We start from the raw sequence: 25,889 nt of genomic DNA, 5'->3' as shown, positions 1-25,889 counted from the left end.
TTCTCCACCAGGGGGCGCTGTGTGTTCATGATGTGTTTTCTCCACCAGGGGGCGCTGTGTGTTCAATTTACAATTTACAATTTAGGCATTTAGCAGACGCTCTTAATCCAGAGCGACTTACATTTACAGTTAAGTGCCAATGATTCCGTCTGAAATCCTCTATATACATTTTAGGTTTTGCGAATATTGGAAAATGTAGTACTGAAATCAACCAGCAGGTGGAGCAGTTGAGTATGTTTTTTATAATTGGCCTGAACCCTGCACTGCATGTGCTAATAAAAAGTATTTATGCTCAAATTTTTAAATTATATAGTTATATATGTTATATAGCCTATAAAAGTTTAAGGGGATATGATGGACATATAGTGTGTGCCCTGATATAAAATACCACTGTGAATATGTGAATCAAATCCCTAGGAAGGTGATTAAACAAAGGGGAATCACCCTCCCCTATTAATTAACATCACATTTACCTCATTATTATTTATTCCTAACTTTAATCTGGTCGTGTTTTTAAGTGATGTGAGAAAAACTTTCCCCAAAAATCGCGATAAATCATTGAATGCTCTGAGGTTTGAACTCACGGCCAATGCGTAAAATGGACTTGCAGTCTAACGCCTAAAAGATCAAGCTATTGAAACTTGTGTAAACAACAGCTGATCTCCAGGCTCAAAGGTCTTGTACATCGCATAAAGTATGCATAGCGTCACGTCACATCATTAACAACTATTAGTGTTATCTTACATGTTTCTACATTTGTAGAATATATTATTATTAGTTGTTAATGACGTGACGTGACGTAATAAAAAGACCAAGCACCAAGACCAAGCACCAAGAGATATAACATACGTTTACGTTTCAGTGGTCTCAGATTTTTATATAGCTCTCTACTCCCCCTAGTGGACATAATATATACATTGTGAAATGCGCAGATCACGCAGTCCTCGCCAAAATGAATGAGACGAAATCATTGGCACTTAACTGTAGGCAAGGTTCATGATGTGTTTTCTCCACCAGGGGGCGCTGTGTGTTCATGATGTGTTTCCTCCACCAGAGGGCGCTGTGTGTTCATGATGTGTTTTCTCCACCAGGGGGCGCTGTGTGTTCAGACGTGTGTCTCTGCGTCCTGGGGTCTCCCGCCCCATACATCTCTCTGCTGCTGGAGGCGGGCCACCGGAGTCCAGGTAATACGCAAATAATACGCAAATAATAACATGCGAATAAAACACTAATTATACGCGAATATGCCAATAATGCGCGAATACACAAATAATACGCGTATAATACGTGAAGAATACGCGAATAATACACGTATAATACGTGAATAATACGCGTAGAATACGCGAATACTTACGAATATACCGTGTGTGTGTGTGCGTGTGTGTGTGTGTGTGTGTGTGTGTGTATGTGTGTGTGTGCGCACGTGCGTGCGCAGGAGATGCGTTGCTGTGTCTCTCTCCTTCCTGGCTCTCTAGCCCCGCCTCCTCCTCCTCCCTATTGGTCCACAAGGCGGTGACCTTTGACCTGGGAGGACGAACCTTCCTCGCCACCTTCGACCCGCCCCGCCTCGTCACCTACTTCCTGCCATGTGACCCGTACCAGGAAGTGATGCGCGGGGTGGGCTGTCCCATGGGCGGGTCTGGAGCGCTGAACCGTTTCTGGTCCGACGTTCTGAACACAAGACTTCTGATGGAGGTTAATATTAACTTTAATAACATCATCATTATTGTTATTATTTGACCTTTGACCTCTAGTAACCCTGTTTGACCTTTGACCTGTAGTAACCCTGTTTGTGCGTCACAGAAAGCCGGCATCCCCACCCCCCCCACGCTGGCGCTGCTGATGGCGCCCCCTAGTGGCGAGTCCCAGGTTAGCGCGAAACGCTTTCACTTTCACGGAGGTTTTCGTTTCAATGTGGATTTTGCATGTTTTGGTTTTCTTTGTATAAATAATAAATATATATATAATAGCATCACGACACGTCACGATGTTTAAATGTCCCCTCCGTTAATCTGGAGTGTAGTTTTAAATGTCCCCTCAGTTAATCTGGAGTGTAGTTTTAAATGTCCCCTCCGTTAATCTGGAGTGTAGTTTTAAACGTCCCCTCAGTTAATCTGGAGTGTAGTTTTAAATGTCCTCTCAGTTAATCTGGAGTGTAGTTTTAAATGTCCCCTCCATTAATAGTGTAGTTTTAAATGTCCCCTCCGTTAATCTGGAGTGTAGTTTTAAATGTCCCCTCCGTTAATCTGGAGTGTAGTTTTAAACGTCCCCTCCATTAATAGTGTAGTTTTAAATGTCCCCTCAGTTAATCTGGAGTGTAGTTTTAAATGTCCCCTCAGTTAATCTGGAGTGTAGTTTTAAATGTCCCCTCCGTTAATCTGGAGTGTAGTTTTAAATGTCCCCTCAATTAATCTGGAGTGTAGTTTTAAACGTCCCCTCCGTTAATCTGGAGTGTAGTTTTAAACGTCCCCTCAGTTAATCTGGAGTGTAGTTTTAAATGTCCCCTCAGTTAATCTGGAGTGTAGTTTTAAACGTCCCCTCCGTTAATCTGGAGTGTAGTTTTAAACGTCCCCTCCATTAATCTCGAGTGTAGTTTTAAACGTCCCCTCCATTAATAGTGTAGTTTTAAATGTCCCCTCAGTTCATCTGGAGTGTAGTTTTAAATGTCCCCTTCCATTAATCTAGAGTGTAGTTTTAAATGACTATCATAACCTGTCGTTAAATAACCACTAGTGTATCCTATAACCCTGTGGACAGACGGAGACTCTGGCGCCCTCCTCTGGCCACACGGAGGTGGTACACCTGGTCGCCGCGGGAACGGAGCAGCTGGACCTCATCAGGACCAAGATGGACCACTTCCTGGAGTCAGAACCCGTGAAGAAGACAGACCGGGTCTGTCTGTCTGTCTGTCTGTCTGTCTGCAGATCTGCTATTTTTAACAGCTGAAGTGTAACATAATCATCATTCATTGACTGATTGTTGTCATTGGGTGCCAGGTGGTCGTCAGGCTGACTGATTGTTGTCATTGGGTGCCAGGTGGTCGTCAGGCTGAGCGGAGGACGCTTCGCGGACCCCGACCACCAGGGGGCGCTGCTGCACTACGTGGAGAGGAGCAGCAGGGAGGAGCTGTGGAGCCGCGTGCTGCGGAACGTCCCGCGGCTACTTCCTGGAGAGGCCGTCCTGCTGGAGGCCTTCTGCAGTCCTCTGAGGTCTGGGGCCAGGGTGGAGACTACAGCCTGGGACCACGGTGAGGTCTGGGGCCAGGGTGGAGACTACAGCCTGGGACCATGGTGAGGTCTGGGGCTATAGGGTACAGACTACAGCCTGGGACCATGGTGAGGTCTGGGGCTATAGGGTACAGACTACAGCCTGGGACCATGGTGAGGTCTGGGGCCAGGGTACAGACTACAGCCTGGGACCACGGTGAGGTCTGGGGCTAGGGTACAGACTACAGCCTGGGACCATGGTGAGGTCTGGGGCTAGGGTACAGACTACAGCCTGGGACCATGGTGAGGTCTGGGACTAGAGTACAGACTACAGCCTGGGACCATGGTGAGGTCTGGGGCTATAGGGTACAGACTACAGCCTGGGACCATGGTGAGGTCTGGGGCTAGGGTACAGACTACAGACTACAGCCTGGGACCATGGTGAGGTCTGGGGCTAGGGTACAGACTACAGACTACAGCCTGGGACCATGGTGAGGTCTGGGGCTAGGGTACAGACTACAGCCTGGGACGGAGGTGAGGTCTGGGGCCAGGGTGGAGACTACAGCCTGGGACCATGGTGAGGTCTGGGGCTCTGTGTTGTTTTTTCAGAATATTTTGATTTAGTCTTAGTCTTAGTCTTTTGTAAACGCACATTTAGTCTTGTCCCATTTAGTCTTCTGACATTATTTTTAGTCTAGTCTTAGTCGACGAAGTGTCAAAAACCTTAGTCGACTTAGTCTTTAGTCTTAGTCTTAGTCGACAAAATCTACACGGCTAGAGTGGAGACATGTATGAAATCCAGGATTTTAAATGAAGTGAAATACCACACCAAAGGGTCGGGCTGGGAAGAGAACCACACCAAAGGCTCGGGCTGGGAAGAGAACCACACCAAAGGGTCGGGCGGGGAAGAGAACCACACCAACGGGTCGGGCGGGGAAGAGAACCACACCAACGGGTCGGGCGGGGAAGAGAACCACACCAACGGGTCGGGCGGGGAAGAGAACCACACCAAAGGCTCGGGCGGGGACATGATGTTTTTTTTCAGGTCAACCACACCAATGCAACTCAAACAGGTTTTCAGGTGTTTACCTCAACCCATTCTGACCTGAGATCAGGTTGTAACGCGCAGAAGAATGGTGGTTCTTTAACCCATTCTGACCTGAGATCAGGTTCTAACGCGCAGAAGAATGGTGGTTCTTTAACCCATTCTGACCTGAGATCAGATTCTAACGCACAGAAGACTGGTGGTTCTTTAACCCATTCTGACCTGAGATCAGGTTTTAACGCACAGAAGAATGGTGGTTCTTTAACCCATTCTGACCTGAGATCAGATTCTAACGCACAGAAGAATGGTGGTTCTTTAACCCATTCTGACCTGAGATCAGGTTCTAACGCACAGAAGAATGGTGGTTCTTTAACCCATTCTGACCTGAGATCAGATTCTAACGCACAGAAGAATGGTGGTTCTTTAACCCATTCTGACCTGAGATCAGGTTCTAACGCACAGAAGAATGGTGGTTCTTTAACCCATTCTGACCTGAGATCAGGTTCTAACGCACAGAAGAATGGTGGTTCTTTAACCCATTCTGACCTGAGATCAGGTTCTAACGCACAGAAGAATGGTGGTTCTTTAACCCATTCTGACCTGAGATCAGGTTCTAACGCACAGAAGAATGGTGGTTCTTTAACCCATTCTGACCTGAGATCAGGTTCTAACGCACAGAAGAATGGTGGTTCTTTAACCCATTCTGACCTGAGATCAGGTTCTAACGCACAGAAGAATGGTGGTTCTTTAACCCATTCTGACCTGAGATCAGGTTCTAACGCACAGAAGAATGGTGGTTCTTTAACCCATTCTGACCTGAGATCAGATTCTAACGCACAGAAGAATGGTGGTTCTTTAACCCATTCTGACCTGAGATCAGGTTCTAACGCACAGAAGAATGGTGGTTCTTTAACCCATTCTGACCTGAGATCAGGTTCTAACGCGCAGAAGAATGGTGGTTCTTTAACCCATTCTGACCTGAGATCAGATTCTAACGCGCAGAAGAATGGTGGTTCTTTAACCCATTCTGACCTGAGATCAGGTTCTAACGCGCAGAAGAATGGTGGTTCTTTAACCCATTCTGACCTGAGATCAGATTCTAACGCGCAGAAGAATGGTGGTTCTTTAACCCATTCTGACCTGAGATCAGGTTCTAACGCACAGAAGAATGGTGGTTCTTTAACCCATTCTGACCTGAGATCAGATTCTAACGCGCAGAAGAATGGTGGTTCTTTAACCCATTCTGACCTGAGATCAGGTTCTAACGCGCAGAAGAATGGTGGTTCTTTAACCCATTCTGACCTGAGATCAGATTCTAACGCGCAGAAGAATGGTGGTTCTTTAACCCATTCTGACCTGAGATCAGGTTCTAACGCACAGAAGAATGGTGGTTCTTTAACCCATTCTGACCTGAGATCAGGTTCTAACGCACAGAAGAATGGTGGTTCTTTAACCCATTCTGACCTGAGATCAGATTCTAACGCGCAGAAGAATGGTGGTTCTTTAACCCATTCTGACCTGAGATCAGGTTCTAACGCGCAGAAGAATGGTGGTTCTTTAACCCATTCTGACCTGAGATCAGTTTCTAACGCGCAGAAGAATGGTGGTTCTTTAACCCATTCTGACCTGAGATCAGGTTCTAACGCACAGAAGAATGGTGGTTCTTTAACCCATTCTGACCTGAGATCAGGTTCTAACGCACAGAAGAATGGTGGTTCTTTAACCCATTCTGACCTGAGATCAGATTCTAACGCGCAGAAGAATGGTGGTTCTTTAACCCATTCTGACCTGAGATCAGATTCTAACGCACAGAAGAATGGTGGTTCTTTAACCCATTCTGACCTGAGATCAGATTCTAACGCACAGAAGAATGGTGGTTCTTTAACCCATTCTGACCTGAGATCAGGTTCTAACGCACAGAAGAATGGTGGTTCTTTAACCCATTCTGACCTGAGATCAGATTCTAACGCACAGAAGAATGGTGGTTCTTTAACCCATTCTGACCTGAGATCAGATTCTAACGCACAGAAGAATGGTGGTTCTTTAACCCATTCTGACCTGAGATCAGGTTCTAACGCGCAGAAGAATGGTGGTTCTTTAACCCATTCTGACCTGAGATCAGATTCTAACGCACAGAAGAATGGTGGTTCTTTAACCCATTCTGACCTGAGATCAGGTTCTAACGCACAGAAGAATGGTGGTTCTTTAACCCATTCTGACCTGAGATCAGGTTCTAACGCACAGAAGAATGGTGGTTCTTTAACCCATTCTGACCTGAGATCAGGTTCTAACGCACAGAAGAATGGTGGTTCTTTAACCCATTCTGACCTGAGATCAGGTTCTAACGCACAGAAGAATGGTGGTTCTTTAACCCATTCTGACCTGAGATCAGGTTCTAACGCACAGAAGAATGGTGGTTCTTTAACCCATTCTGACCTGAGATCAGATTCTAACGCACAGAAGAATGGTGGTTCTTTAACCCATTCTGACCTGAGATCAGGTTCTAACGCACAGAAGAATGGTGGTTCTTTAACCCATTCTGACCTGAGATCAGGTTCTAACGCACAGAAGAATGGTGGTTCTTTAACCCATTCTGACCTGAGATCAGGTTCTAACGCACAGAAGAATGGTGGTTCTTTAACCCATTCTGACCTGAGATCAGGTTCTAACGCACAGAAGAATGGTGGTTCTTTAACCCATTCTGACCTGAGATCAGGTTCTAACGCACAGAAGAATGGTGGTTCTTTAACCCATTCTGACCTGAGATCAGGTTCTAACGCACAGAAGAATGGTGGTTCTTTAACCCATTCTGACCTGAGATCAGATTCTAACGCACAGAAGAATGGTGGTTCTTTAACCCATTCTGACCTGAGATCAGGTTCTAACGCACAGAAGAATGGTGGTTCTTTAACCCATTCTGACCTGAGATCAGGTTCTAACGCACAGAAGAATGGTGGTTCTTTAACCCATTCTGACCTGAGATCAGGTTCTAACGCACAGAAGAATGGTGGTTCTTTAACCCATTCTGACCTGAGATCAGGTTCTAACGCACAGAAGAATGGTGGTTCTTTAACCCATTCTGACCTGAGATCAGATTCTAACGCACAGAAGAATGGTGGTTCTTTAACCCATTCTGACCTGAGATCAGATTCTAACGCACAGAAGAATGGTGGTTCTTTAACCCATTCTGACCTGAGATCAGGTTCTAACGCACAGAAGAATGGTGGTTCTTTAACCCATTCTGACCTGAGATCAGGTTCTAACGCACAGAAGAATGGTGGTTCTTTAACCCATTCTGACCTGAGATCAGATTCTAACGCACAGAAGAATGGTGGTTCTTTAACCCATTCTGACCTGAGATCAGGTTCTAACGCACAGAAGAATGGTGGTTCTTTAACCCATTCTGACCTGAGATCAGGTTCTAACGCACAGAAGAATGGTGGTTCTTTAACCCATTCTGACCTGAGATCAGGTTCTAACGCACAGAAGAATGGTGGTTCTTTAACCCATTCTGACCTGAGATCAGGTTCTAACGCGCAGAAGAATGGTGGTTCTTTAACCCATTCTGACCTGAGATCAGGTTCTAACGCACAGAAGAATGGTGGTTCTTTAACCCATTCTGACCTGAGATCAGATTCTAACGCACAGAAGAATGGTGGTTCTTTAACCCATTCTGACCTGAGATCAGGTTCTAACGCACAGAAGAATGGTGGTTCTTTAACCCATTCTGACCTGAGATCAGATTCTAACGCACAGAAGAATGGTGGTTCTTTAACCCATTCTGACCTGAGATCAGATTCTAATGCACAGAAGAATGGTGGTTCTTTAACCCATTCTGACCTGAGATCAGGTTCTAACGCACAGAAGAATGGTGGTTCTTTAACCCATTCTGACCTGAGATCAGATTCTAACGCGCAGAAGAATGGTGGTTCTTTAACCCATTCTGACCTGAGATCAGATTCTAACGCACAGAAGACTGGTGGTTCTTTAACCCATTCTGACCTGAGATCAGATTCTAACGCACAGAAGAATGGTGGTTCTTTAACCCATTCTGACCTGAGATCAGGTTCTAACGCACAGAAGAATGGTGGTTCTTTAACCCATTCTGACCTGAGATCAGATTCTAACGCACAGAAGAATGGTGGTTCTTTAACCCATTCTGACCTGAGATCAGATTCTAACGCACAGAAGAATGGTGGTTCTTTAAAACACGCTTTGTGTCCCAACCCGACCGTTTGGTGTGGTTTGGGCTTACAGTGACACATTATGAACGTATATTTATATGATCTAATCAGTGAATTAACACATTAAATAAATGTTTGATCTGATCAGTGAATTAACACATTAAATAAATGTTTGATCTGATCAGTGAATTAACACATTAAATAAATGTTTGATCTGATCAGTGAATTAACACATTAAATAAATGTTTGATCTGATCAGTGAATTAACACATTAAATAAATGTTTGATCTAATCAGTGAATTAACACATTAAATAAATGTTTGATCTAATCAGTGAATTAACACATTAAATAAATGTTTGATCTAATCAGTGAATTAACACATTAAATAAATGTTTGATCTAATCAGTGAATTAACACATTAAATAAATGTTTGATCTAATCAGTGAATTAACACATTAAATAAATGTTTGATCTAATCAGTGAATTAACACATTAAATAAATGTTTGATCTAATCAGTGCATTAACACATTAAATAAATGTTTGATCTGATCAGTGAATTAACACATTAAATAAATGTTTGATCTAATCAGTGAATTAACACATTAAATAAATGTTTGATCTAATCAGTGAATTAACACATTAAATAAATGTTTGATCTGATCAGTGAATTAACACATTAAATAAATGTTTGATCTAATCAGTGAATTAACACATTAAATAAATGTTTGATCTAATCAGTGAATTAACACAATAAATAAATGTTTGATCTAATCAGTGAATTAACACATTAAATAAATGTTTGATCTAATCAGTGAATTAACACATTAAATAAATGTTTGATCTGATCAGTGAATTAACACATTAAATAAATGTTTGGTCTGATCAGTGAATTAACACATTAAATAAATGTTTGATCTAATCAGTGAATTAACACATTAAATAAATGTTTGATCTAATCAGTGAATTAACACATTAAATAAATGTTTGATCTGATCAGTGAATTAACACATTAAATAAATGTTTGATCTGATCAGTGAATTAACACATTAAATAAATGTTTGATCTGATCAGTGAATTAACACATTAAATAAATGTTTGATCTAATCAGTGAATTAACACATTAAATAAATGTTTGATCTAATCAGTGAATTAACACATTAAATAAATGTTTGATCTAATCAGTGAATTAACACATTAAATAAATGTTTGATCTGATCAGTGAATTAACACATTAAATAAATGTTTGGTCTGATCAGTGAATTAACACATTAAATAAATGTTTGATCTAATCAGTGAATTAACACATTAAATAAATGTTTGATCTAATCAGTGAATTAACACATTAAATAAATGTTTGATCTGATCAGTGAATTAACACATTAAATAAATGTTTGATCTAATCAGTGAATTAACACATTAAATAAATGTTTGATCTGATCAGTGAATTAACACATTAAATAAATGTTTGATCTAATCAGTGAATTAACACATTAAATAAATGTTTGATCTAATCAGTGAATTAACACATTAAATAAATGTTTGATCTAATCAGTGAATTAACACATTAAATAAATGTTTGATCTAATCAGTGAATTAACACATTAAATAAATGTTTGATCTAATCAGTGAATTAACACATTAAATAAATGTTTGATCTGATCAGTGAATTAACACATTAAATAAATGTTTGATCTAATCAGTGAATTAACACATTAAATAAATGTTTGATCTAATCAGTGAATTAACACATTAAATAAATGTTTGATCTAATCAGTGAATTAACACATTAAATAAATGTTTGATCTAATCAGTGAATTAACACATTAAATAAATGTTTGATCTAATCAGTGAATTAACACATTAAATAAATGTTTGATCTAATCAGTGAATTAACACATTAAATAAATGTTTGATCTGATCAGTGAATTAACACATTAAATAAATGTTTGATCTAATCAGTGAATTAACACATTAAATAAATGTTTGATCTGATCAGTGAATTAACACATTAAATAAATGTTTGATCTAATCAGTGAATTAACACATTAAATAAATGTTTGATCTAATCAGTGAATTAACACATTAAATAAATGTTTGATCTAATCAGTGAATTAACACATTAAATAAATGTTTGATCTAATCAGTGAATTAACACATTAAATAAATGTTTGATCTAATCAGTGAATTAACACATTAAATAAATGTTTGATCTGATCAGTGAATTAACACATTAAATAAATGTTTGATCTAATCAGTGAATTAACACATTAAATAAATGTTTGATCTAATCAGTGAATTAACACATTAAATAAATGTTTGATCTAATCAGTGAATTAACACATTAAATAAATGTTTGATCTAATCAGTTAATTAACACATTAAATAAATGTTTGATCTAATCAGTGAATTAACACATTAAATAAATGTTTGATCTGATCAGTGAATTAACACATTAAATAAATGTTTGATCTAATCAGTGAATTAACACATTAAATAAATGTTTGATCTAATCAGTGAATTAACACATTAAATAAATGTTTGATCTAATCAGTGAATTAACACATTAAATAAATGTTTGATCTAATCAGTGAATTAACACATTAAATAAATGTTTGATCTAATCAGTGAATTAACACATTAAATAAATGTTTGATCTAATCAGTGAATTAACACATTAAATAAATGTTTGATCTAATCAGTGAATTAACACATTAAATAAATGTTTGATCTGATCAGTGAATTAACACATTAAATAAATGTTTGATCTAATCAGTGAATTAACACATTAAATAAATGTTTGATCTGATCAGTGAATTAACACATTAAATAAATGTTTGATCTAATCAGTGAATTAACACATTAAATAAATGTTTGATCTAATCAGTGATTTAACACATTAAATAAATGTTTGATCTAATCAGTGAATTAACACATTAAATAAATGTTTGATCTAATCAGTGAATTAACACATTAAATAAATGTTTGATCTAATCAGTGAATTAACACATTAAATAAATGTTTGATCTAATCAGTGAATTAACACATTAAATAAATGTTTGATCTAATCAGTGAATTAACACATTAAATAAATGTTTGATCTAATCAGTGAATTAACACATTAAATAAATGTTTGATCTAATCAGTGAATTAACACATTAAATAAATGTTTGATCTAATCAGTGAATTAACACATTACATAAATGTTTGATCTAATCAGTGAATTAACACATTAAATAAATGTTTGATCTAATCAGTGAATTAACACATTAAATAAATGTTTGATCTAATCAGTGAATTAACACATTAAATAAATGTTTGATCTGATCAGTGAATTAACACATTAAATAAATGTTTGATCTGATCAGTGAATTAACACATTAAATAAATGTTTGATCTAATCAGTGAATTAACACATTAAATAAATGTTTGATCTGATCAGTGAATTAACACATTAAATAAATGTTTGATCTAATTAGTGAATTAACACATTAAATAAATGTTTGATCTAATCAGTGAATTAACACATTAAATAAATGTTTGATCTAATCAGTGAATTAACACATTAAATAAATGTTTGATCTGATCAGTGAATTAACACATTAAATAAATGTTTGATCTAATCAGTGAATTAACACATTAAATAAATGTTTGATCTGATCAGTGAATCAACACATTAAATAAATGTTTGATCTGATCAGTGAATTAACACATTAAATAAATGTTTGATCTAATCAGTGAATTAACACATTAAATAAATGTTTGATCTAATCAGTGAATTAACACATTAAATAAATGTTTGATCTAATCAGTGAATTAACACATGTTAAATAAATGTTTGATCTGATCAGTGAATTAACACATGTTAAATAAATGTTTGATCTAATCAGTGAATTAACACATTAAATAAATGTTTGATCTAATCAGTGAATTAACACATGTTAAATAAATGTTTGATCTGATCAGACGTATATTTATATGATCTAATCAGTGAATTAACACATGTTAAATAAATGTTTGATCTGATCAGACGTATATTTATATGATCTAATCAGTGAATTAACACATGTTAAATAAATGTTTGATCTGATCAGACGTGAAGCCTGAGGTTCCAGACGTGACGTTCAGGGTGTGTGCCCTGGTGACCAGGAACCCTCAGGATGTGCCCCTGCTCTACAAGGTACCTGTCCGTCTGTCTGTCTGTCTGTCTGTCTGTCTGTCTGTCTGTCTGTCTGTCTGTCTGTCTGTCTGTCTGTCTGTCTGTCTGTCTGTCTGTCTGTCTGTCTGTCTGTCTGTCTGTCTGTCTGTCTGTCTGTCTCTCTCTAGTTGTTGTGCAGGGTGGGAGGGTGCGACAGGCCCCTGTCTCACAGCCTGTCTGTCTCTCTGCCTGTCTGTCTCTCTCTAGTTGTTGTGCAGGGTGGGAAGGTGCGACAGGCCCCTGTCTCACAGCCTGTCTGTCTCTCTGCCTGTCTCTCTCTCTCTAGTTGGTGTGCAGGGTGGGAGGGTGCGACAGGCCCCTGTCTCACAGCCTGTCTGTCTCTCTGCCTGTCTCTCTCTCTCTAGTTGGTGTGCAGGGTGGGAGGGTGCGACAGGCCCCTGTCTCACAGCCTGTCTGTCTCTCTGCCTGTCTCTCTCTCTCTAGTTGGTGTGCAGGGTGGGAGGGTGCGACAGGCCCCTGTCTCACAGCCAGTCGGTGTGCCAGTCCTTGGAGAGCTGTCTGTCTGCTCTGGGTCTCACCGACCCGGCGCTGCCTGTCTGTCTGCGTCGGCTGGCCTGTCGCACTGCTCTGGACTGTCTGCGCGTCGTCATGGAGGCGGAGTCAACGATGAGCACAGAGAGACGGGGAGGAGCCGCGGCGCAGAGCGACATGATGGGTGTGTTACTGTGTGTGTGTGTGTGTGTGTGTGTGTGTGTGTGTGTGTGTGTGTGCATGTGCGCGTGTGTGCGCATGCGTGCGTGTAGTCATCAGGATTATATCGTTACGTCATGTTGTAGTCATTGTTTTGTAGTCATCAGGGTGATATCGTTATGTCATGTTGTAGTCATTGTTTTGTAGTCATCAGGGTGATATCGTTACGTCATGTTGTAGTCATTGTTTTGTAGTCATCAGGGTGATATCGTTACGTCATGTTGTAGTCATTGTTTTGTAGTCATCAGGGTGATATCGTTACGTCATGTTGTAGTCATTGTTTTGTAGTCATCAGGGTGATATCGTTACGTCATGTTGTAGTCGTTACGTCATGTTGTAGTCAAAACAATACTACAACATGACGTAGCGATATCAACCTGATGACTACAAAACAATGACTACAACATGACATAGCGATATCATCCTGATGACTACAAAACAATGACTACAACATGACGTAGCGATATCATCCTGATGACTACAAAACAGAAAACAATGACTACAACATGACGTAGCGATATCATCCTGATGACTACAAAACAGAAAACAATGACTACAACATGACGTAGCGATATCATCCTGATGACTACAAAACAGAAAACAATGACTACAACATGACGTAACGATATCATCCGCTCACGACCGGATCATAATACCCGAAATGAAATGGTGCCAGTTTAATGTAATCTGGTATATGTTGTGTCAGGAGTGGACCTGGTTAATGTAATCTGGTATATGTTGTGTCAGGTGTGGACCTGGTTAATGTAATCTGGTATATGTTGTGTCAGGAGTGGACCTGGTTAATGTAATCTGGTATATGTTGTGTCAGGTGTGGACCTGGTTAATGTAATCTGGTATATGTTGTGTCAGGAGTGGACCTGGTTAATGTAATCTGGTATATGTTGTGTCAGGAGTGGACCTGGTTAATGTAATATAATGTAATCTTGTATATATATATATACAAACCCACGGTGAGGCCTTTAGGAGGCCCATGCAAGCCTCAAGCGGAGCCGGCGGCACCACCAAGGGCAAGGTGGGGCCTGCGGAACCGCTCGAGAATCCACCATTCCTGAATAAAGTGCCTGGTGCTGGGAGTCTGGTGCAACGCACAGGGCCTGACCTGGTGAGAGCAGGAGTGGACCTGGTGAGACGTAGGAGGGGCCCGGACAGGTGTCAACCCACAGAGCCTATAGTCCTTCCATGTGCCAGAATGGTACCTCCCAGTCCCGGCAGAGTAGTTCAGGAGGAATGGATTGTGTGGCCCAGGTTATTCCCTAATGGGACTTATCGAGGGTAGCTACTGGGACGTAAGTCGGGACTTGATCACTCCCAGCTGGGTCACCTGAGTGAGGGGTATGATGTTGCGAGACCCGAAACCCCGATGACCTCGGGATACATCACTGAGGATACGTCCCAGATGCATCCATTTATGTATGTATTTTGTTATGTGTCAGGAGTGGACCTGGTTAATGTAATATAATGTAATGTAATCTGGTATAGGAGTAGACCTGGTTAATGTAATGTAATCTGGTATAGGAGTGGACCTGGTTAATGTAATGTAATGTAATCTGGTATAGGAGTGGACCTGGTTAATGTAATGTAATGTAATCTGGTATAGGAGTGGACCTGGTTAATATAATGTAATGTAATCTGGTATAGGAGTGGACCTGGTTAATGTAATATAATGTAATCTGGTATAGGAGTGGACCTGGTTAATGTAATATAATGTAATCTGGTATAGGAGTGGACCTGGTTAATGTAATATAATGTAATCTGGTATAGGAGTGGACCTGGTTAATGTAATATAATGTAATCTGGTATAGGAGTGGACCTGGTTAATGTAATATAATGTAATCTGGTATAGGAGTGGACCTGGTTAATGTAATATAATGTAATCTGGTATAGGAGTGGACCTGGTTAATGTAATATAATGTAATCTGGTATAGGAGTGGACCTGGTTAATATAATGTAATGTAATCTGGTATAGGAGTGGACCTGGTTAATGTAATATAATGTAATCTGGTATAGGAGTGGACCTGGTTAATGTAATATAATGTAATCTGGTATAGGAGTGGACCTGGTTAATATAATGTAATGTAATCTGGTATAGGAGTGGACCTGGTTAATGTAATATAATGTAATCTGGTATAGGAGTGGACCTGGTTAATGTAATATAATGTAATGTAATCTGGTATAGGAGTGGACCTGGTTAATGTAATATAATGTAATGTAATCTGGTATAGGAGTGGACCTGGTTAATGTAATATAATATAATGTAATCTGGTATAGGAGTGGACCTGGTTAATGTAATATAATGTAATCTGGTATAGGAGTGGACCTGGTTAATGTAATATAATGTAATGTAATCTGGTATAGGAGTGGACCTGGTTAATGTAATATAATGTAATGTAATCTGGTATAGGAGTGGACCTGGTTAATGTAATATAATGTAATCTGGTATAGGAGTGGACCTGGTTAATGTAATATAATGTAATCTGCTATAGGAGTGGACCTGGTTAATGTAATATAATGTAATCTGGTATAGGAGTGGACCTGGTTAATATAATATAATGTAATCTGGTATAGGAGTGGACCTGGTTAATGTAATATAATGTAATCTGGTATAGGAGTGGACCTGGTTAATATAATGTAATGTAATCTGGTATAGGAGTGGACCTGGTTAATATAATGTAATGTAATCTGGTATAGGAGTGGACCTGGTTAATGTAATATAATGTAATGTAATCTGGTATAGGAGTGGACCTGGTTAATGTAATATAATGTAATCTGGTATAGGAGTGGACCTGGTTAATGTAATATAATGTAATCTGGTATAGGAGTGGACCTGGTTAATATAATGTAATGTAATCTGGTATAGGAGTGGACCTGGTTAATATAATGTAATCTGGTATAGGAGTAGACCTGGTTAATGTAATATAATGTAATGTAATCTGGTATAGGAGTGGACCTGGTTAATGTAATGTAATGTAATGTAATCTGGTATAGGAGTGGACCTGGTTAATGTAATATAATGTAATCTGGTATAGGAGTGGACCTGGTTAATGTAATATAATATAATGTAATCTGGTATAGGAGTGGACCTGGTTAATGTAATATAATGTAATGTAATCTGGTATAGGAGTGGACCTGGTTAATGTAATATAATATAATGTAATCTGGTATAGGAGTGGACCTGGTTAATGTAATATAATGTAATGTAATCTGGTATAGGAGTGGACCTGGTTAATGTAATATAATGTAATCTGGTATAGGAGTGGACCTGGTTAATGTAATATAATATAATGTAATCTGGTATAGGAGTGGACCTGGTTAATGTAATGTAATGTAATCTGGTATAGGAGTGGACCTGGTTAATGTAATATAATGTAATCTGGTATAGGAGTGGACCTGGTTAATGTAATATAATGTAATCTGGTATAGGAGTGGACCTGGTTAATGTAATATAATGTAATCTGGTATAGGAGTGGACCTGGTTAATGTAATATAATGTAATCTGGTATAGGAGTGGACCTGGTTAATGTAATATAATGTCATCTGGTATAGGAGTGGACCTGGTTAATGTAATATAATGTAATCTGGTATAGGAGTGGACCTGGTTAATGTAATATAATGTAATCTGGTATAGGAGTGGACCTGGTTAATGTAATATAATGTAATGTAATCTGGTATAGGAGTGGACCTGGTTAATGTAATATAATGTAATCTGGTATAGGAGTAGACCTGGTTAATGTAATATAATGTAATCTGGTATAGGAGTGGACCTGGTTAATGTAATATAATGTAATCTGGTATAGGAGTGGACCTGGTTAATGTAATATAATGTAATGTAATCTGGTATAGGAGTGGACCTGGTTAATGTAATATAATGTAATGTAATCTGGTATAGGAGTGGACCTGGTTAATGTAATATAATGTAATCTGGTATAGGAGTGGACCTGGTTAATGTAATATAATGTAATGTAATCTGGTATAGGAGTGGACCTGGTTAATGTAATATAATGTAATCTGGTATAGGAGTGGACCTGGTTAATGTAATATAATGTAATCTGGTATAGGAGTGGACCTGGTTAATGTAATATAATGTAATGTAATCTGATATAGGAGTGGACCTGGTTAATGTAATGTAATCTGGTATAGGAGTGGACCTGGTTAATGTAATATAATGTAATCTGGTATAGGAGTGGACCTGGTTAATGTAATATAATGTAATGTAATCTGGTATAGGAGTGGACCTGGTTAATGTAATATAATGTAATGTAATCTGGTATAGGAGTGGACCTGGTTAATGTAATATAATGTAATGTAATCTGGTATAGGAGTGGACCTGGTTAATGTAATATAATGTAATGTAATCTGGTATAGGAGTGGACCTGGTTAATGTAATATAATGTAATGTAATCTGGTATAGGAGTAGACCTGGTTAATGTAATATAATGTAATCTGGTATAGGAGTGGACCTGGTTAATGTAATATAATGTAATGTAATCTGGTATAGGAGTGGACCTGGTTAATGTAATATAATGTAATCTGGTATAGGAGTGGACCTGGTTAATGTAATATAATGTAATCTGGTATAGGAGTGGACCTGGTTAATGTAATATAATGTAATGTAATCTGGTATAGGAGTGGACCTGGTTAATGTAATATAATGTAATGTAATCTGGTATAGGAGTGGACCTGGTTAATGTAATATAATGTAATCTGCTATAGGAGTGGACCTGGTTAATGTAATATAATGTAATCTGGTATAGGAGTGGACCTGGTTAATGTAATGTAATGTAATCTGGTATAGGAGTGGACCTGGTTAATGTAATATAATGTAATCTGGTATAGGAGTGGACCTGGTTAATGTAATATAATGTAATGTAATCTGGTATAGGAGTGGACCTGGTTAATGTAATATAATGTAATGTAATCTGGTATAGGAGTGGACCTGGTTAATGTAATGTAATGTAATCTGGTATAGGAGTGGACCTGGTTAATGTAATATAATGTAATCTGGTATAGGAGTGGACCTGGTTAATGTAATATAATGTAATCTGGTATAGGAGTGGACCTGGTTAATGTAATATAATGTAATCTGGTATAGGAGTGGACCTGGTTAATGTAATATAATGTAATCTGGTATAGGAGTGGACCTGGTTAATATAATGTAATGTAATCTGGTATAGGAGTGGACCTGGTTAATGTAATATAATGTAATGTAATCTGGTATAGGAGTGGACCTGGTTAATGTAATATAATGTAATGTAATCTGGTATAGGAGTGGACCTGGTTAATGTAATATAATGTAATCTGGTATAGGAGTGGACCTGGTTAATGTAATATAATGTAATCTGGTATAGGAGTAGACCTGGTTAATGTAATATAATGTAATGTAATCTGGTATAGGAGTGGACCTGGTTAATGTAATATAATGTAATGTAATCTGGTATAGGAGTGGACCTGGTTAATGTAATATAATGTAATCTGGTATAGGAGTGGACCTGGTTAATGTAATATAATGTAATCTGGTATAGGAGTGGACCTGGTTAATGTAATATAATGTAATGTAATCTGGTATAGGAGTGGACCTGGTTAATGTAATATAATGTAATGTAATCTGGTATAGGAGTGGACCTGGTTAATGTAATATAATGTAATGTAATCTGGTATAGGAGTGGACCTGGTTAATGTAATATAATGTAATGTAATCTGGTATAGGAGTGGACCTGGTTAATGTAATATAATGTAATCTGGTATAGGAGTGGACCTGGTTAATGTAATATAATGTAATCTGGTATAGGAGTGGACCTGGTTAATGTAATATAATGTAATCTGGTATAGGAGTGGACCTGGTTAATGTAATATAATGTAATCTGGTATAGGAGTGGACCTGGTTAATGTAATATAATGTCATCTGGTATAGGAGTGGACCTGGTTAATGTAATATAATGTAATCTGGTATAGGAGTGGACCTGGTTAATGTAATATAATGTAATCTGGTATAGGAGTGGACCTGGTTAATGTAATATAATGTAATGTAATCTGGTATAGGAGTGGACCTGGTTAATGTAATATAATGTAATCTGGTATAGGAGTAGACCTGGTTAATGTAATATAATGTAATGTAATCTGGTATAGGAGTGGACCTGGTTAATGTAATATAATGTAATCTGGTATAGGAGTGGACCTGGTTAATGTAATATAATGTAATCTGGTATAGGAGTGGACCTGGTTAATGTAATATAATGTAATCTGGTATAGGAGTGGACCTGGTTAATGTAATATAATGTAATGTAATCTGGTATAGGAGTGGACCTGGTTAATGTAATATAATGTAATCTGGTATAGGAGTAGACCTGGTTAATGTAATATAATGTAATGTAATCTGGTATAGGAGTGGACCTGGTTAATGTAATATAATGTAATCTGGTATAGGAGTGGACCTGGTTAATGTAATATAATGTAATGTAATCTGGTATAGGAGTGGACCTGGTCTTCACGGAGGTCGACTCGGTGGTCGGTGCGGTGGTGTTGGGGCTCCACCCGTCGCTGTGCCTGCACCGCTCCGTCCGGCCAGCGGATGGCGCCGTGGGGGCGGAGCCGGCGGGGGGGGAGGAGCGGTGGGACAGCGAGACGGAGGCTCAGCGGGGAGCGGTGCTGCTGGCGCCGCTGGTTCGATCCCAGCGCTACCTGATGGAGGGCCGCACGGTGCTGGTGGTGGGGGCGGGGTCCCACTCCAAGAGGTTCATCTGGGAGGCGGCCCGGCGCTACAAGATCAAGGTACGAATCACGTGATTGGACACGGGATGTAGAAGAACATTTTTTAGAATCTGATCTCAGGTCAGAATGGGGTTAAGGTGCTTTGTATTCTCTCTCTCTCTCTGTGCATGGTAGAATCTGATCTCAGGTCAGAATTTGTCAAGGTGCTTGTATAGACCGATTCACAGAGGGGTGCCCTGGGCGCGGCCATTACTGAGGTGTAATCCATGGAGCAGGTGCTCCGTAGGCCAGGTGTAGCTAATCAGTGCTGCAGCACTCAATGGTACACCTCAGTAATGGCCGCACCCAGGAAACCCTCTGTGAATCGGTCTATTCTCTCTCTCTCTCTGTGTGCATGGTAGAATCTGATCTCAGGTCAGAATGGGTTAAGGTATTCTCTCTCTCTGTGCATGGTAGAATCTGATCTCAGGTCAGAATGGGTTAAGGTATTCTCTCTCTCTGTGCATGGTAGAATCTGATCTCAGGTCAGAATGGGTTAATGTATTCTCTCTCTCTGTGCATGGTAGAATCTGATCTCAGGTCAGAATGGGTTAAGGTATTCTCTCTCTCTGTGCATGGTAGAATCTGATCTCAGGTCAGAATGGGTTAAGGTATTCTCTCTCTCTGTGCATGGTAGAATCTGATCTCAGGTCAGAATGGGTTAATGTATTCTCTCTCTCTGTGCATGGTAGAATCTGATCTCAGGTCAGAATGGGTTAAGGTATTCTCTCTCTCTGTGCATGGTAGAATCTGATCTCAGGTCAGAATGGGTTAAGGTATTCTCTCTCTCTGTGCATGGTAGAATCTGATCTCAGGTCAGAATGGGTTAAGGTATTCTCTCTCTCTGTGCATGGTAGAATCTGATCTCAGGTCAGAATGGGTTAAGGTATTCTCTCTCTCTGTGCATGGTAGAATCTGATCTCAGGTCAGAATGGGTTAAGGTATTCTCTCTCTCTGTGCATGGTAGAATCTGATCTCAGGTCAGAATGGGTTAAGGTATTCTCTCTCTCTGTGCATGGTAGAATCTGATCTCAGGTCAGAATGTGTTAATGTATTCTCTCTCTCTGTGCATGGTAGAATCTGATCTCAGGTCAGAATGGGTTAAGGTATTCTCTCTCTCTGTGCATGGTAGAATCTGATCTCAGGTCAGAATGGCTTAATGTATTCTCTCTCTCTGTGCATGGTAGAATCTGATCTCAGGTCAGAATGGGTTAAGGTATTCTCTCTCTCTGTGCATGGTAGAATCTGATCTCAGGTCAGAATGGGTTAAGGTATTCTCTCTCTCTGTGCATGGTAGAATCTGATCTCAGGTCAGAATGGGTTAAGGTATTCTCTCTCTCTGTGCATGGTAGAATCTGATCTCAGGTCAGAATGGGTTAAGGTATTCTCTCTCTCTGTGCATGGTAGAATCTGATCTCAGGTCAGAATGGCTTAAGGTATTCTCTCTCTCTGTGCATGGTAGAATCTGATCTCAGGTCAGAATGGGTTAATGTATTCTCTCTCTCTGTGCATGGTAGAATCTGATCTCAGGTCAGAATGTGTTAATATATTCTCTCTCTCTCTGTGCATGGTAGAATCTGATCTCAGGTCAGAATGGGTTAATGTATTCTCTCTCTCTGTGCATGGTAGAATCTGATCTCAGGTCAGAATGGGTTAATGTATTCTCTCTCTCTGTGCATGGTAGAATCTGATCTCAGGTCAGAATGGGTTAATGTATTCTCTCTCTCTGTGCATGGTAGAATCTGATCTCAGGTCAGAATGGGTTAATGTATTCTCTCTCTCTGTGCATGGTAGAATCTGATCTCAGGTCAGAATGGGTTAAGGTATTCTCTCTCTCTGTGCATGGTAGAGTCTGATCTCAGGTCAGAATGGGTTAAGGTATTCTCTCTCTGTGTGCATGGTAGAATCTGATCTCAGGTCAGAATGGCTTAAGGTATTCTCTCTCTCTCTGTGCATGGTAGAATCTGATCTCAGGTCAGAATGGCTTAAGGTATTCTCTCTCTCTCTGTGCATGGTAGAATCTGATCTCAGGTCAGAATGGGTTAAGGTATTCTCTCTCTCTGTGCATGGTAGAATCTGATCTCAGGTCAGAATGGGTTAAGGTATTCTCTCTCTCTGTGCATGGTAGAATCTGATCTCAGGTCGGAACGGGGTTAAGGTGCTTAATGTATTCTCTCTCTCTGTGCATGGTAGAATCTGATCTCAGGTCAGAATGGCTTAAGGTATTCTCTCTCTCTGTGCATGGTAGAATCTGATCTCAGGTCAGAATGGGTTAAGGTATTCTCTCTCTCTGTGCATGGTAGAATCTGATCTCAGGTCAGAATGGGTTAATGTATTCTCTCTCTCTGTGCATGGTGAAACAGCTCCTCCTGGTGGACGGGGACCCTAACCACTTTGCGTCCCGGATGGTGGAGGGTTTCCTGGCGCTGCCCGACCTCCCGGACCACCGGCGCGACGCGCAGCACTGCGCGCGCATCCTGGACTGGCTGCGCGCGTCCGCGCTGCGCCCGCACGGCTGCGTCTGCTTCTGGGACGACTGCGTGGTGCTGGCCGCGCTGGTCTGTGATAGGCTGGGCCTGAGGGGCCCGCCCCCCGCCGCCGTCTGCGTCGCCAAGGAGAAGAGCTGCACGCACCTGCACCTGCTGCACCTAACGAGGTACCTAAACGAGGCCCCTTAACGATGTGAACACACCTGCTGCATCTAACGAGGTACCTTAACGAGGCGCACACCTGCTGTACCTTAACGAGGTACCTTAACGAGGCGCCTTAACGAGGTGAACACACCTGCTGTACCTTAACGAGGTACCTTAACGAGGCGCCTTAATGAGGTAAACACACCTGCTGTACCTTAACGAGGTACCTTAACGAGGCCCCTTAACGATGTGAACACACCTGCTGCATCTAACGAGGTACCTTAACGAGGCGCCTTAATGAGGTAAACACACCTGCTGTACCTTAACGAGGTACCTTAACGAGGCACCTTAACGAGGTAAACACACCTGCTGTACCTTAACGAGGTACCTTAACGAGGTACCTTAACGAGGTGCCTTAACGAGGTGAACACACCTGCTGTACCTTAACGAGGTAAACACACCTGCTGCACTTAAGGGAGTAAACACTAACATTACACCTAGCTACATGTTTAAGCATTTATTTCATATTTACATGTCTTCTGTGGTCTCTAACATTACACCTATAGCTACATGTTTAAGCATTTATTTCATATTTACATGTCTTCTGTGGTCTCTAACATTACACCTAGCTACATGTTTAAGCATTTATTTCATATTTACATGTCTTCTGTGGACTCTTAACATTACACCTATAGCTACATGTTTAAGCATTTATTTCATATTTACATGTCTTCTGTGGTCTCTAACATTACACCTAGCTACATGTTTAAGCATTTATTTCATATTTACATGTCTACTGCACCCGGGTGCGTTTGTAATTGACTAATAAATTCATTAATAATCATTAATGTGTCAAATTGAAAAAAGGGCTTCGTTACGCCCTCCATATTCATATGGTCAATGCCTGTGTGAAAAGTGGGAGTGATTGGTGCAGGCAGTAAGGAGCTACGGCAGTGTTTCTGACAGACAGACAGACAGACATTGTTAGAATTATAGTATGATGATGATGATGATAGTATGATGACAATATTAATGAATGGTGGTGTAAATCTAAACCATCAGAGACACAGAGGAGACCCCGAGGACCCCTGAACACCTGCAGGGGCTTCTGAGGACCACCTGGAACCAGGAGGAGATTCCGGAACATCTGAGCAGGACCAACGGACACCACCGGCCGGTCAGCGTGCAGGAGCCCGGAGGTCAGGCGGATAGCCAGGTACCAACGACCTCAGACTGACCTCAGACTGACCTTTGACCCTGTGGGTGTGACCTCAGGTTGACCTCGGACTGACCTGTGACCCTGTGTTGGTGACCTCAGACTGACCTCATACTGACCTTTGACCCTGTGTTGGTGTCATGAACTGGCTCACATCATGACAAAAAGGGAGACGACACACAGGATTAAACTTTTTTTTTTTTAAGATATTTTTTTGCGGCTTACGCCTTTATTGATTTTTTTAAGGGATAGAAAGTAGGCTGACAGGAAACGGGAGAGAGATGGGGGGATGACATGCGGTAAAGGCCGTGTCGGGTCCGGGAGTCGAACCCGCGGCACACCGCGACTGGATCACCAGTCCGGTGCCCAGACCGTTACGCTACGGCCTGGGCCCACAGGATTAAACTTAACATTATTTTATTTATAACTAAAATAAGGCTTGAACGGTGCAAACGGTATGAGGTGTGAGTGGTCAGTGACGTCAGTAGTGTAAAGTGTGTATGGCTGTGTGAACATGGACTGTATGTGCGAGTGCAGAAAGCAACTGAACGGAAACTACTTCAAACAAACACAACCAAACAGGCAGTGTGACCTGTGCGAGGGAGAGAGGCAGAATGGCCTCCGCCAGCCTGCTTTTATACCCAAGGGGATAATTGGGAGCAGGTGTGTCAATCCCCAAGACACACCTCAGCAGGCTGGCCCTCTCCTCCTACACAGGGACCGAGAACAATTAGTATCCAACCAAACCAACCCCACAGGATGGGTCTTCACAGTTGGTGACCTCAGACTGACCTTTGACCCTGTGTTGGTGACCTCAGGCTGACCAGAGGACCGTGACGAGAGGAGTGGAGATGGAAGGACACACACTGGCCCCTCCCCCTCCTCCAATCACCTGCTGCTCCTCACTGGCTCCTCCCCCTCCTCCTCCAAGCTCCTCCTTTTCTCCAGGGCCAGGTTTGGATTATTCATTAATAACCCCCATGTGACCCTGTGACCCCCATGTGACCCCCATGTGACCCTGTGACCCCCATGAAAATCGTAAATCGTCGGTCTCGCAACAAATTTCTTGCACAATCGCGTTATAGAGTGGTCTGTTATAGAGCGGTCTGTTATAGAGTGGTCTGTTATAGAGCGGTCTGTTATAGAGCAGTCTGTTATAGAGCGGTCTGTTATAGAGCGGTCTGTTATAGAGTGGTCTGTTATAGAGTGGTCTGTTATAGAGCGGTCTGTTATAGAGCGGTCTGTTATAGAGCGGTCTGTTATAGAGTGGTCTGTTATAGAGTGGTCTGTTATAGAGTGGTCTGTTATAGAGCGGTCTGTTATAGAGTGGTCTGTTATAGAGTGGTCTGTTATAGAGTGGTCTGTTATAGAGTGGTCTGTTATAGAGCGGTCTGTTATAGAGTGGTCTGTTATAGAGCGGTCTGTTATAGAGCGGTCTGTTATAGAGTGGTCTGTTATAGAGCGGTCTGTTATAGAGCGGTCTGTTATAGAGCGGTCTGTTATAGAGTGGTCTGTTATAGAGTGGTCTGTTATAGAGTGGTCTGTTATAGAGTGGTCTGTTATAGAGCCGTCTGTTATAGAGTGGTCTGTTATAGAGCGGTCTGTTATAGAGTGGTCTGTTATAGAGCGGTCTGTTATAGAGTGGTCTGTTATAGAGTGGTCTGTTATAGAGTGGTCTGTTATAGAGCGGTCTGTTATAGAGCGGTCTGTTATAGAGCGGTCTGTTATAGAGCGGTCTGTTATAGAGCGGTCTGTTATAGAGCGGTCTGTTATAGAGCGGTCTGTTATAGAGTGGTCTGTTATAGAGCGGTCTGTTATAGAGCCGTCTGTTATAGAGAGGTCTGTTATAGAGTGGTCTGTTATAGAGCGGTCTGTTATAGAGCGGTCTGTTATAGAGCGGTCTGTTATAGAGCGGTCTGTTATAGAGTGGTC

At 40.7% G+C, this 25,889-nt stretch overlaps 1 protein-coding gene across 4 annotated transcripts in view; it reads left to right on the top strand.

The window, feature by feature from the left end:
• LOC310873098 (carnosine synthase 1-like) overlaps positions 1–25,889 on the top strand; it is a 59,816-nt gene that overhangs the window by 20,944 nt on the left and 12,983 nt on the right. For all 4 annotated transcript variants that reach the window (XR_014570454.1, XR_014570455.1, XR_014570456.1 and 1 more), the window contains exons 3-13: positions 1,092–1,184; positions 1,436–1,695; positions 1,804–1,869; positions 2,758–2,892; positions 3,037–3,247; positions 12,529–12,614; positions 13,077–13,308; positions 19,831–20,129; positions 22,472–22,764; positions 23,804–23,957; positions 24,776–24,911. Coding sequence is in view for 1 of the 4 variants with exons in the window: in XM_083785392.1 (XP_083641518.1) it covers positions 1,092–1,184; positions 1,436–1,695; positions 1,804–1,869; positions 2,758–2,892; positions 3,037–3,247; positions 12,529–12,614; positions 13,077–13,308; positions 19,831–20,129; positions 22,472–22,764; positions 23,804–23,957; positions 24,776–24,911 (1,965 nt within the window). In the remaining 3 variants the exon portion in view is untranslated. The remainder of the gene's footprint in view (positions 1–1,091; positions 1,185–1,435; positions 1,696–1,803; positions 1,870–2,757; positions 2,893–3,036; positions 3,248–12,528; positions 12,615–13,076; positions 13,309–19,830; positions 20,130–22,471; positions 22,765–23,803; positions 23,958–24,775; positions 24,912–25,889) is intronic.

This window comes from Protomyctophum parallelum, assembly GCF_964188405.1.
Source record: "Protomyctophum parallelum genome assembly, chromosome: 16".
Taxonomy (NCBI): Eukaryota; Metazoa; Chordata; class Actinopteri; order Myctophiformes; family Myctophidae; genus Protomyctophum; species Protomyctophum parallelum.
This window is presented reverse-complemented; position numbering and strand designations above follow the sequence as displayed.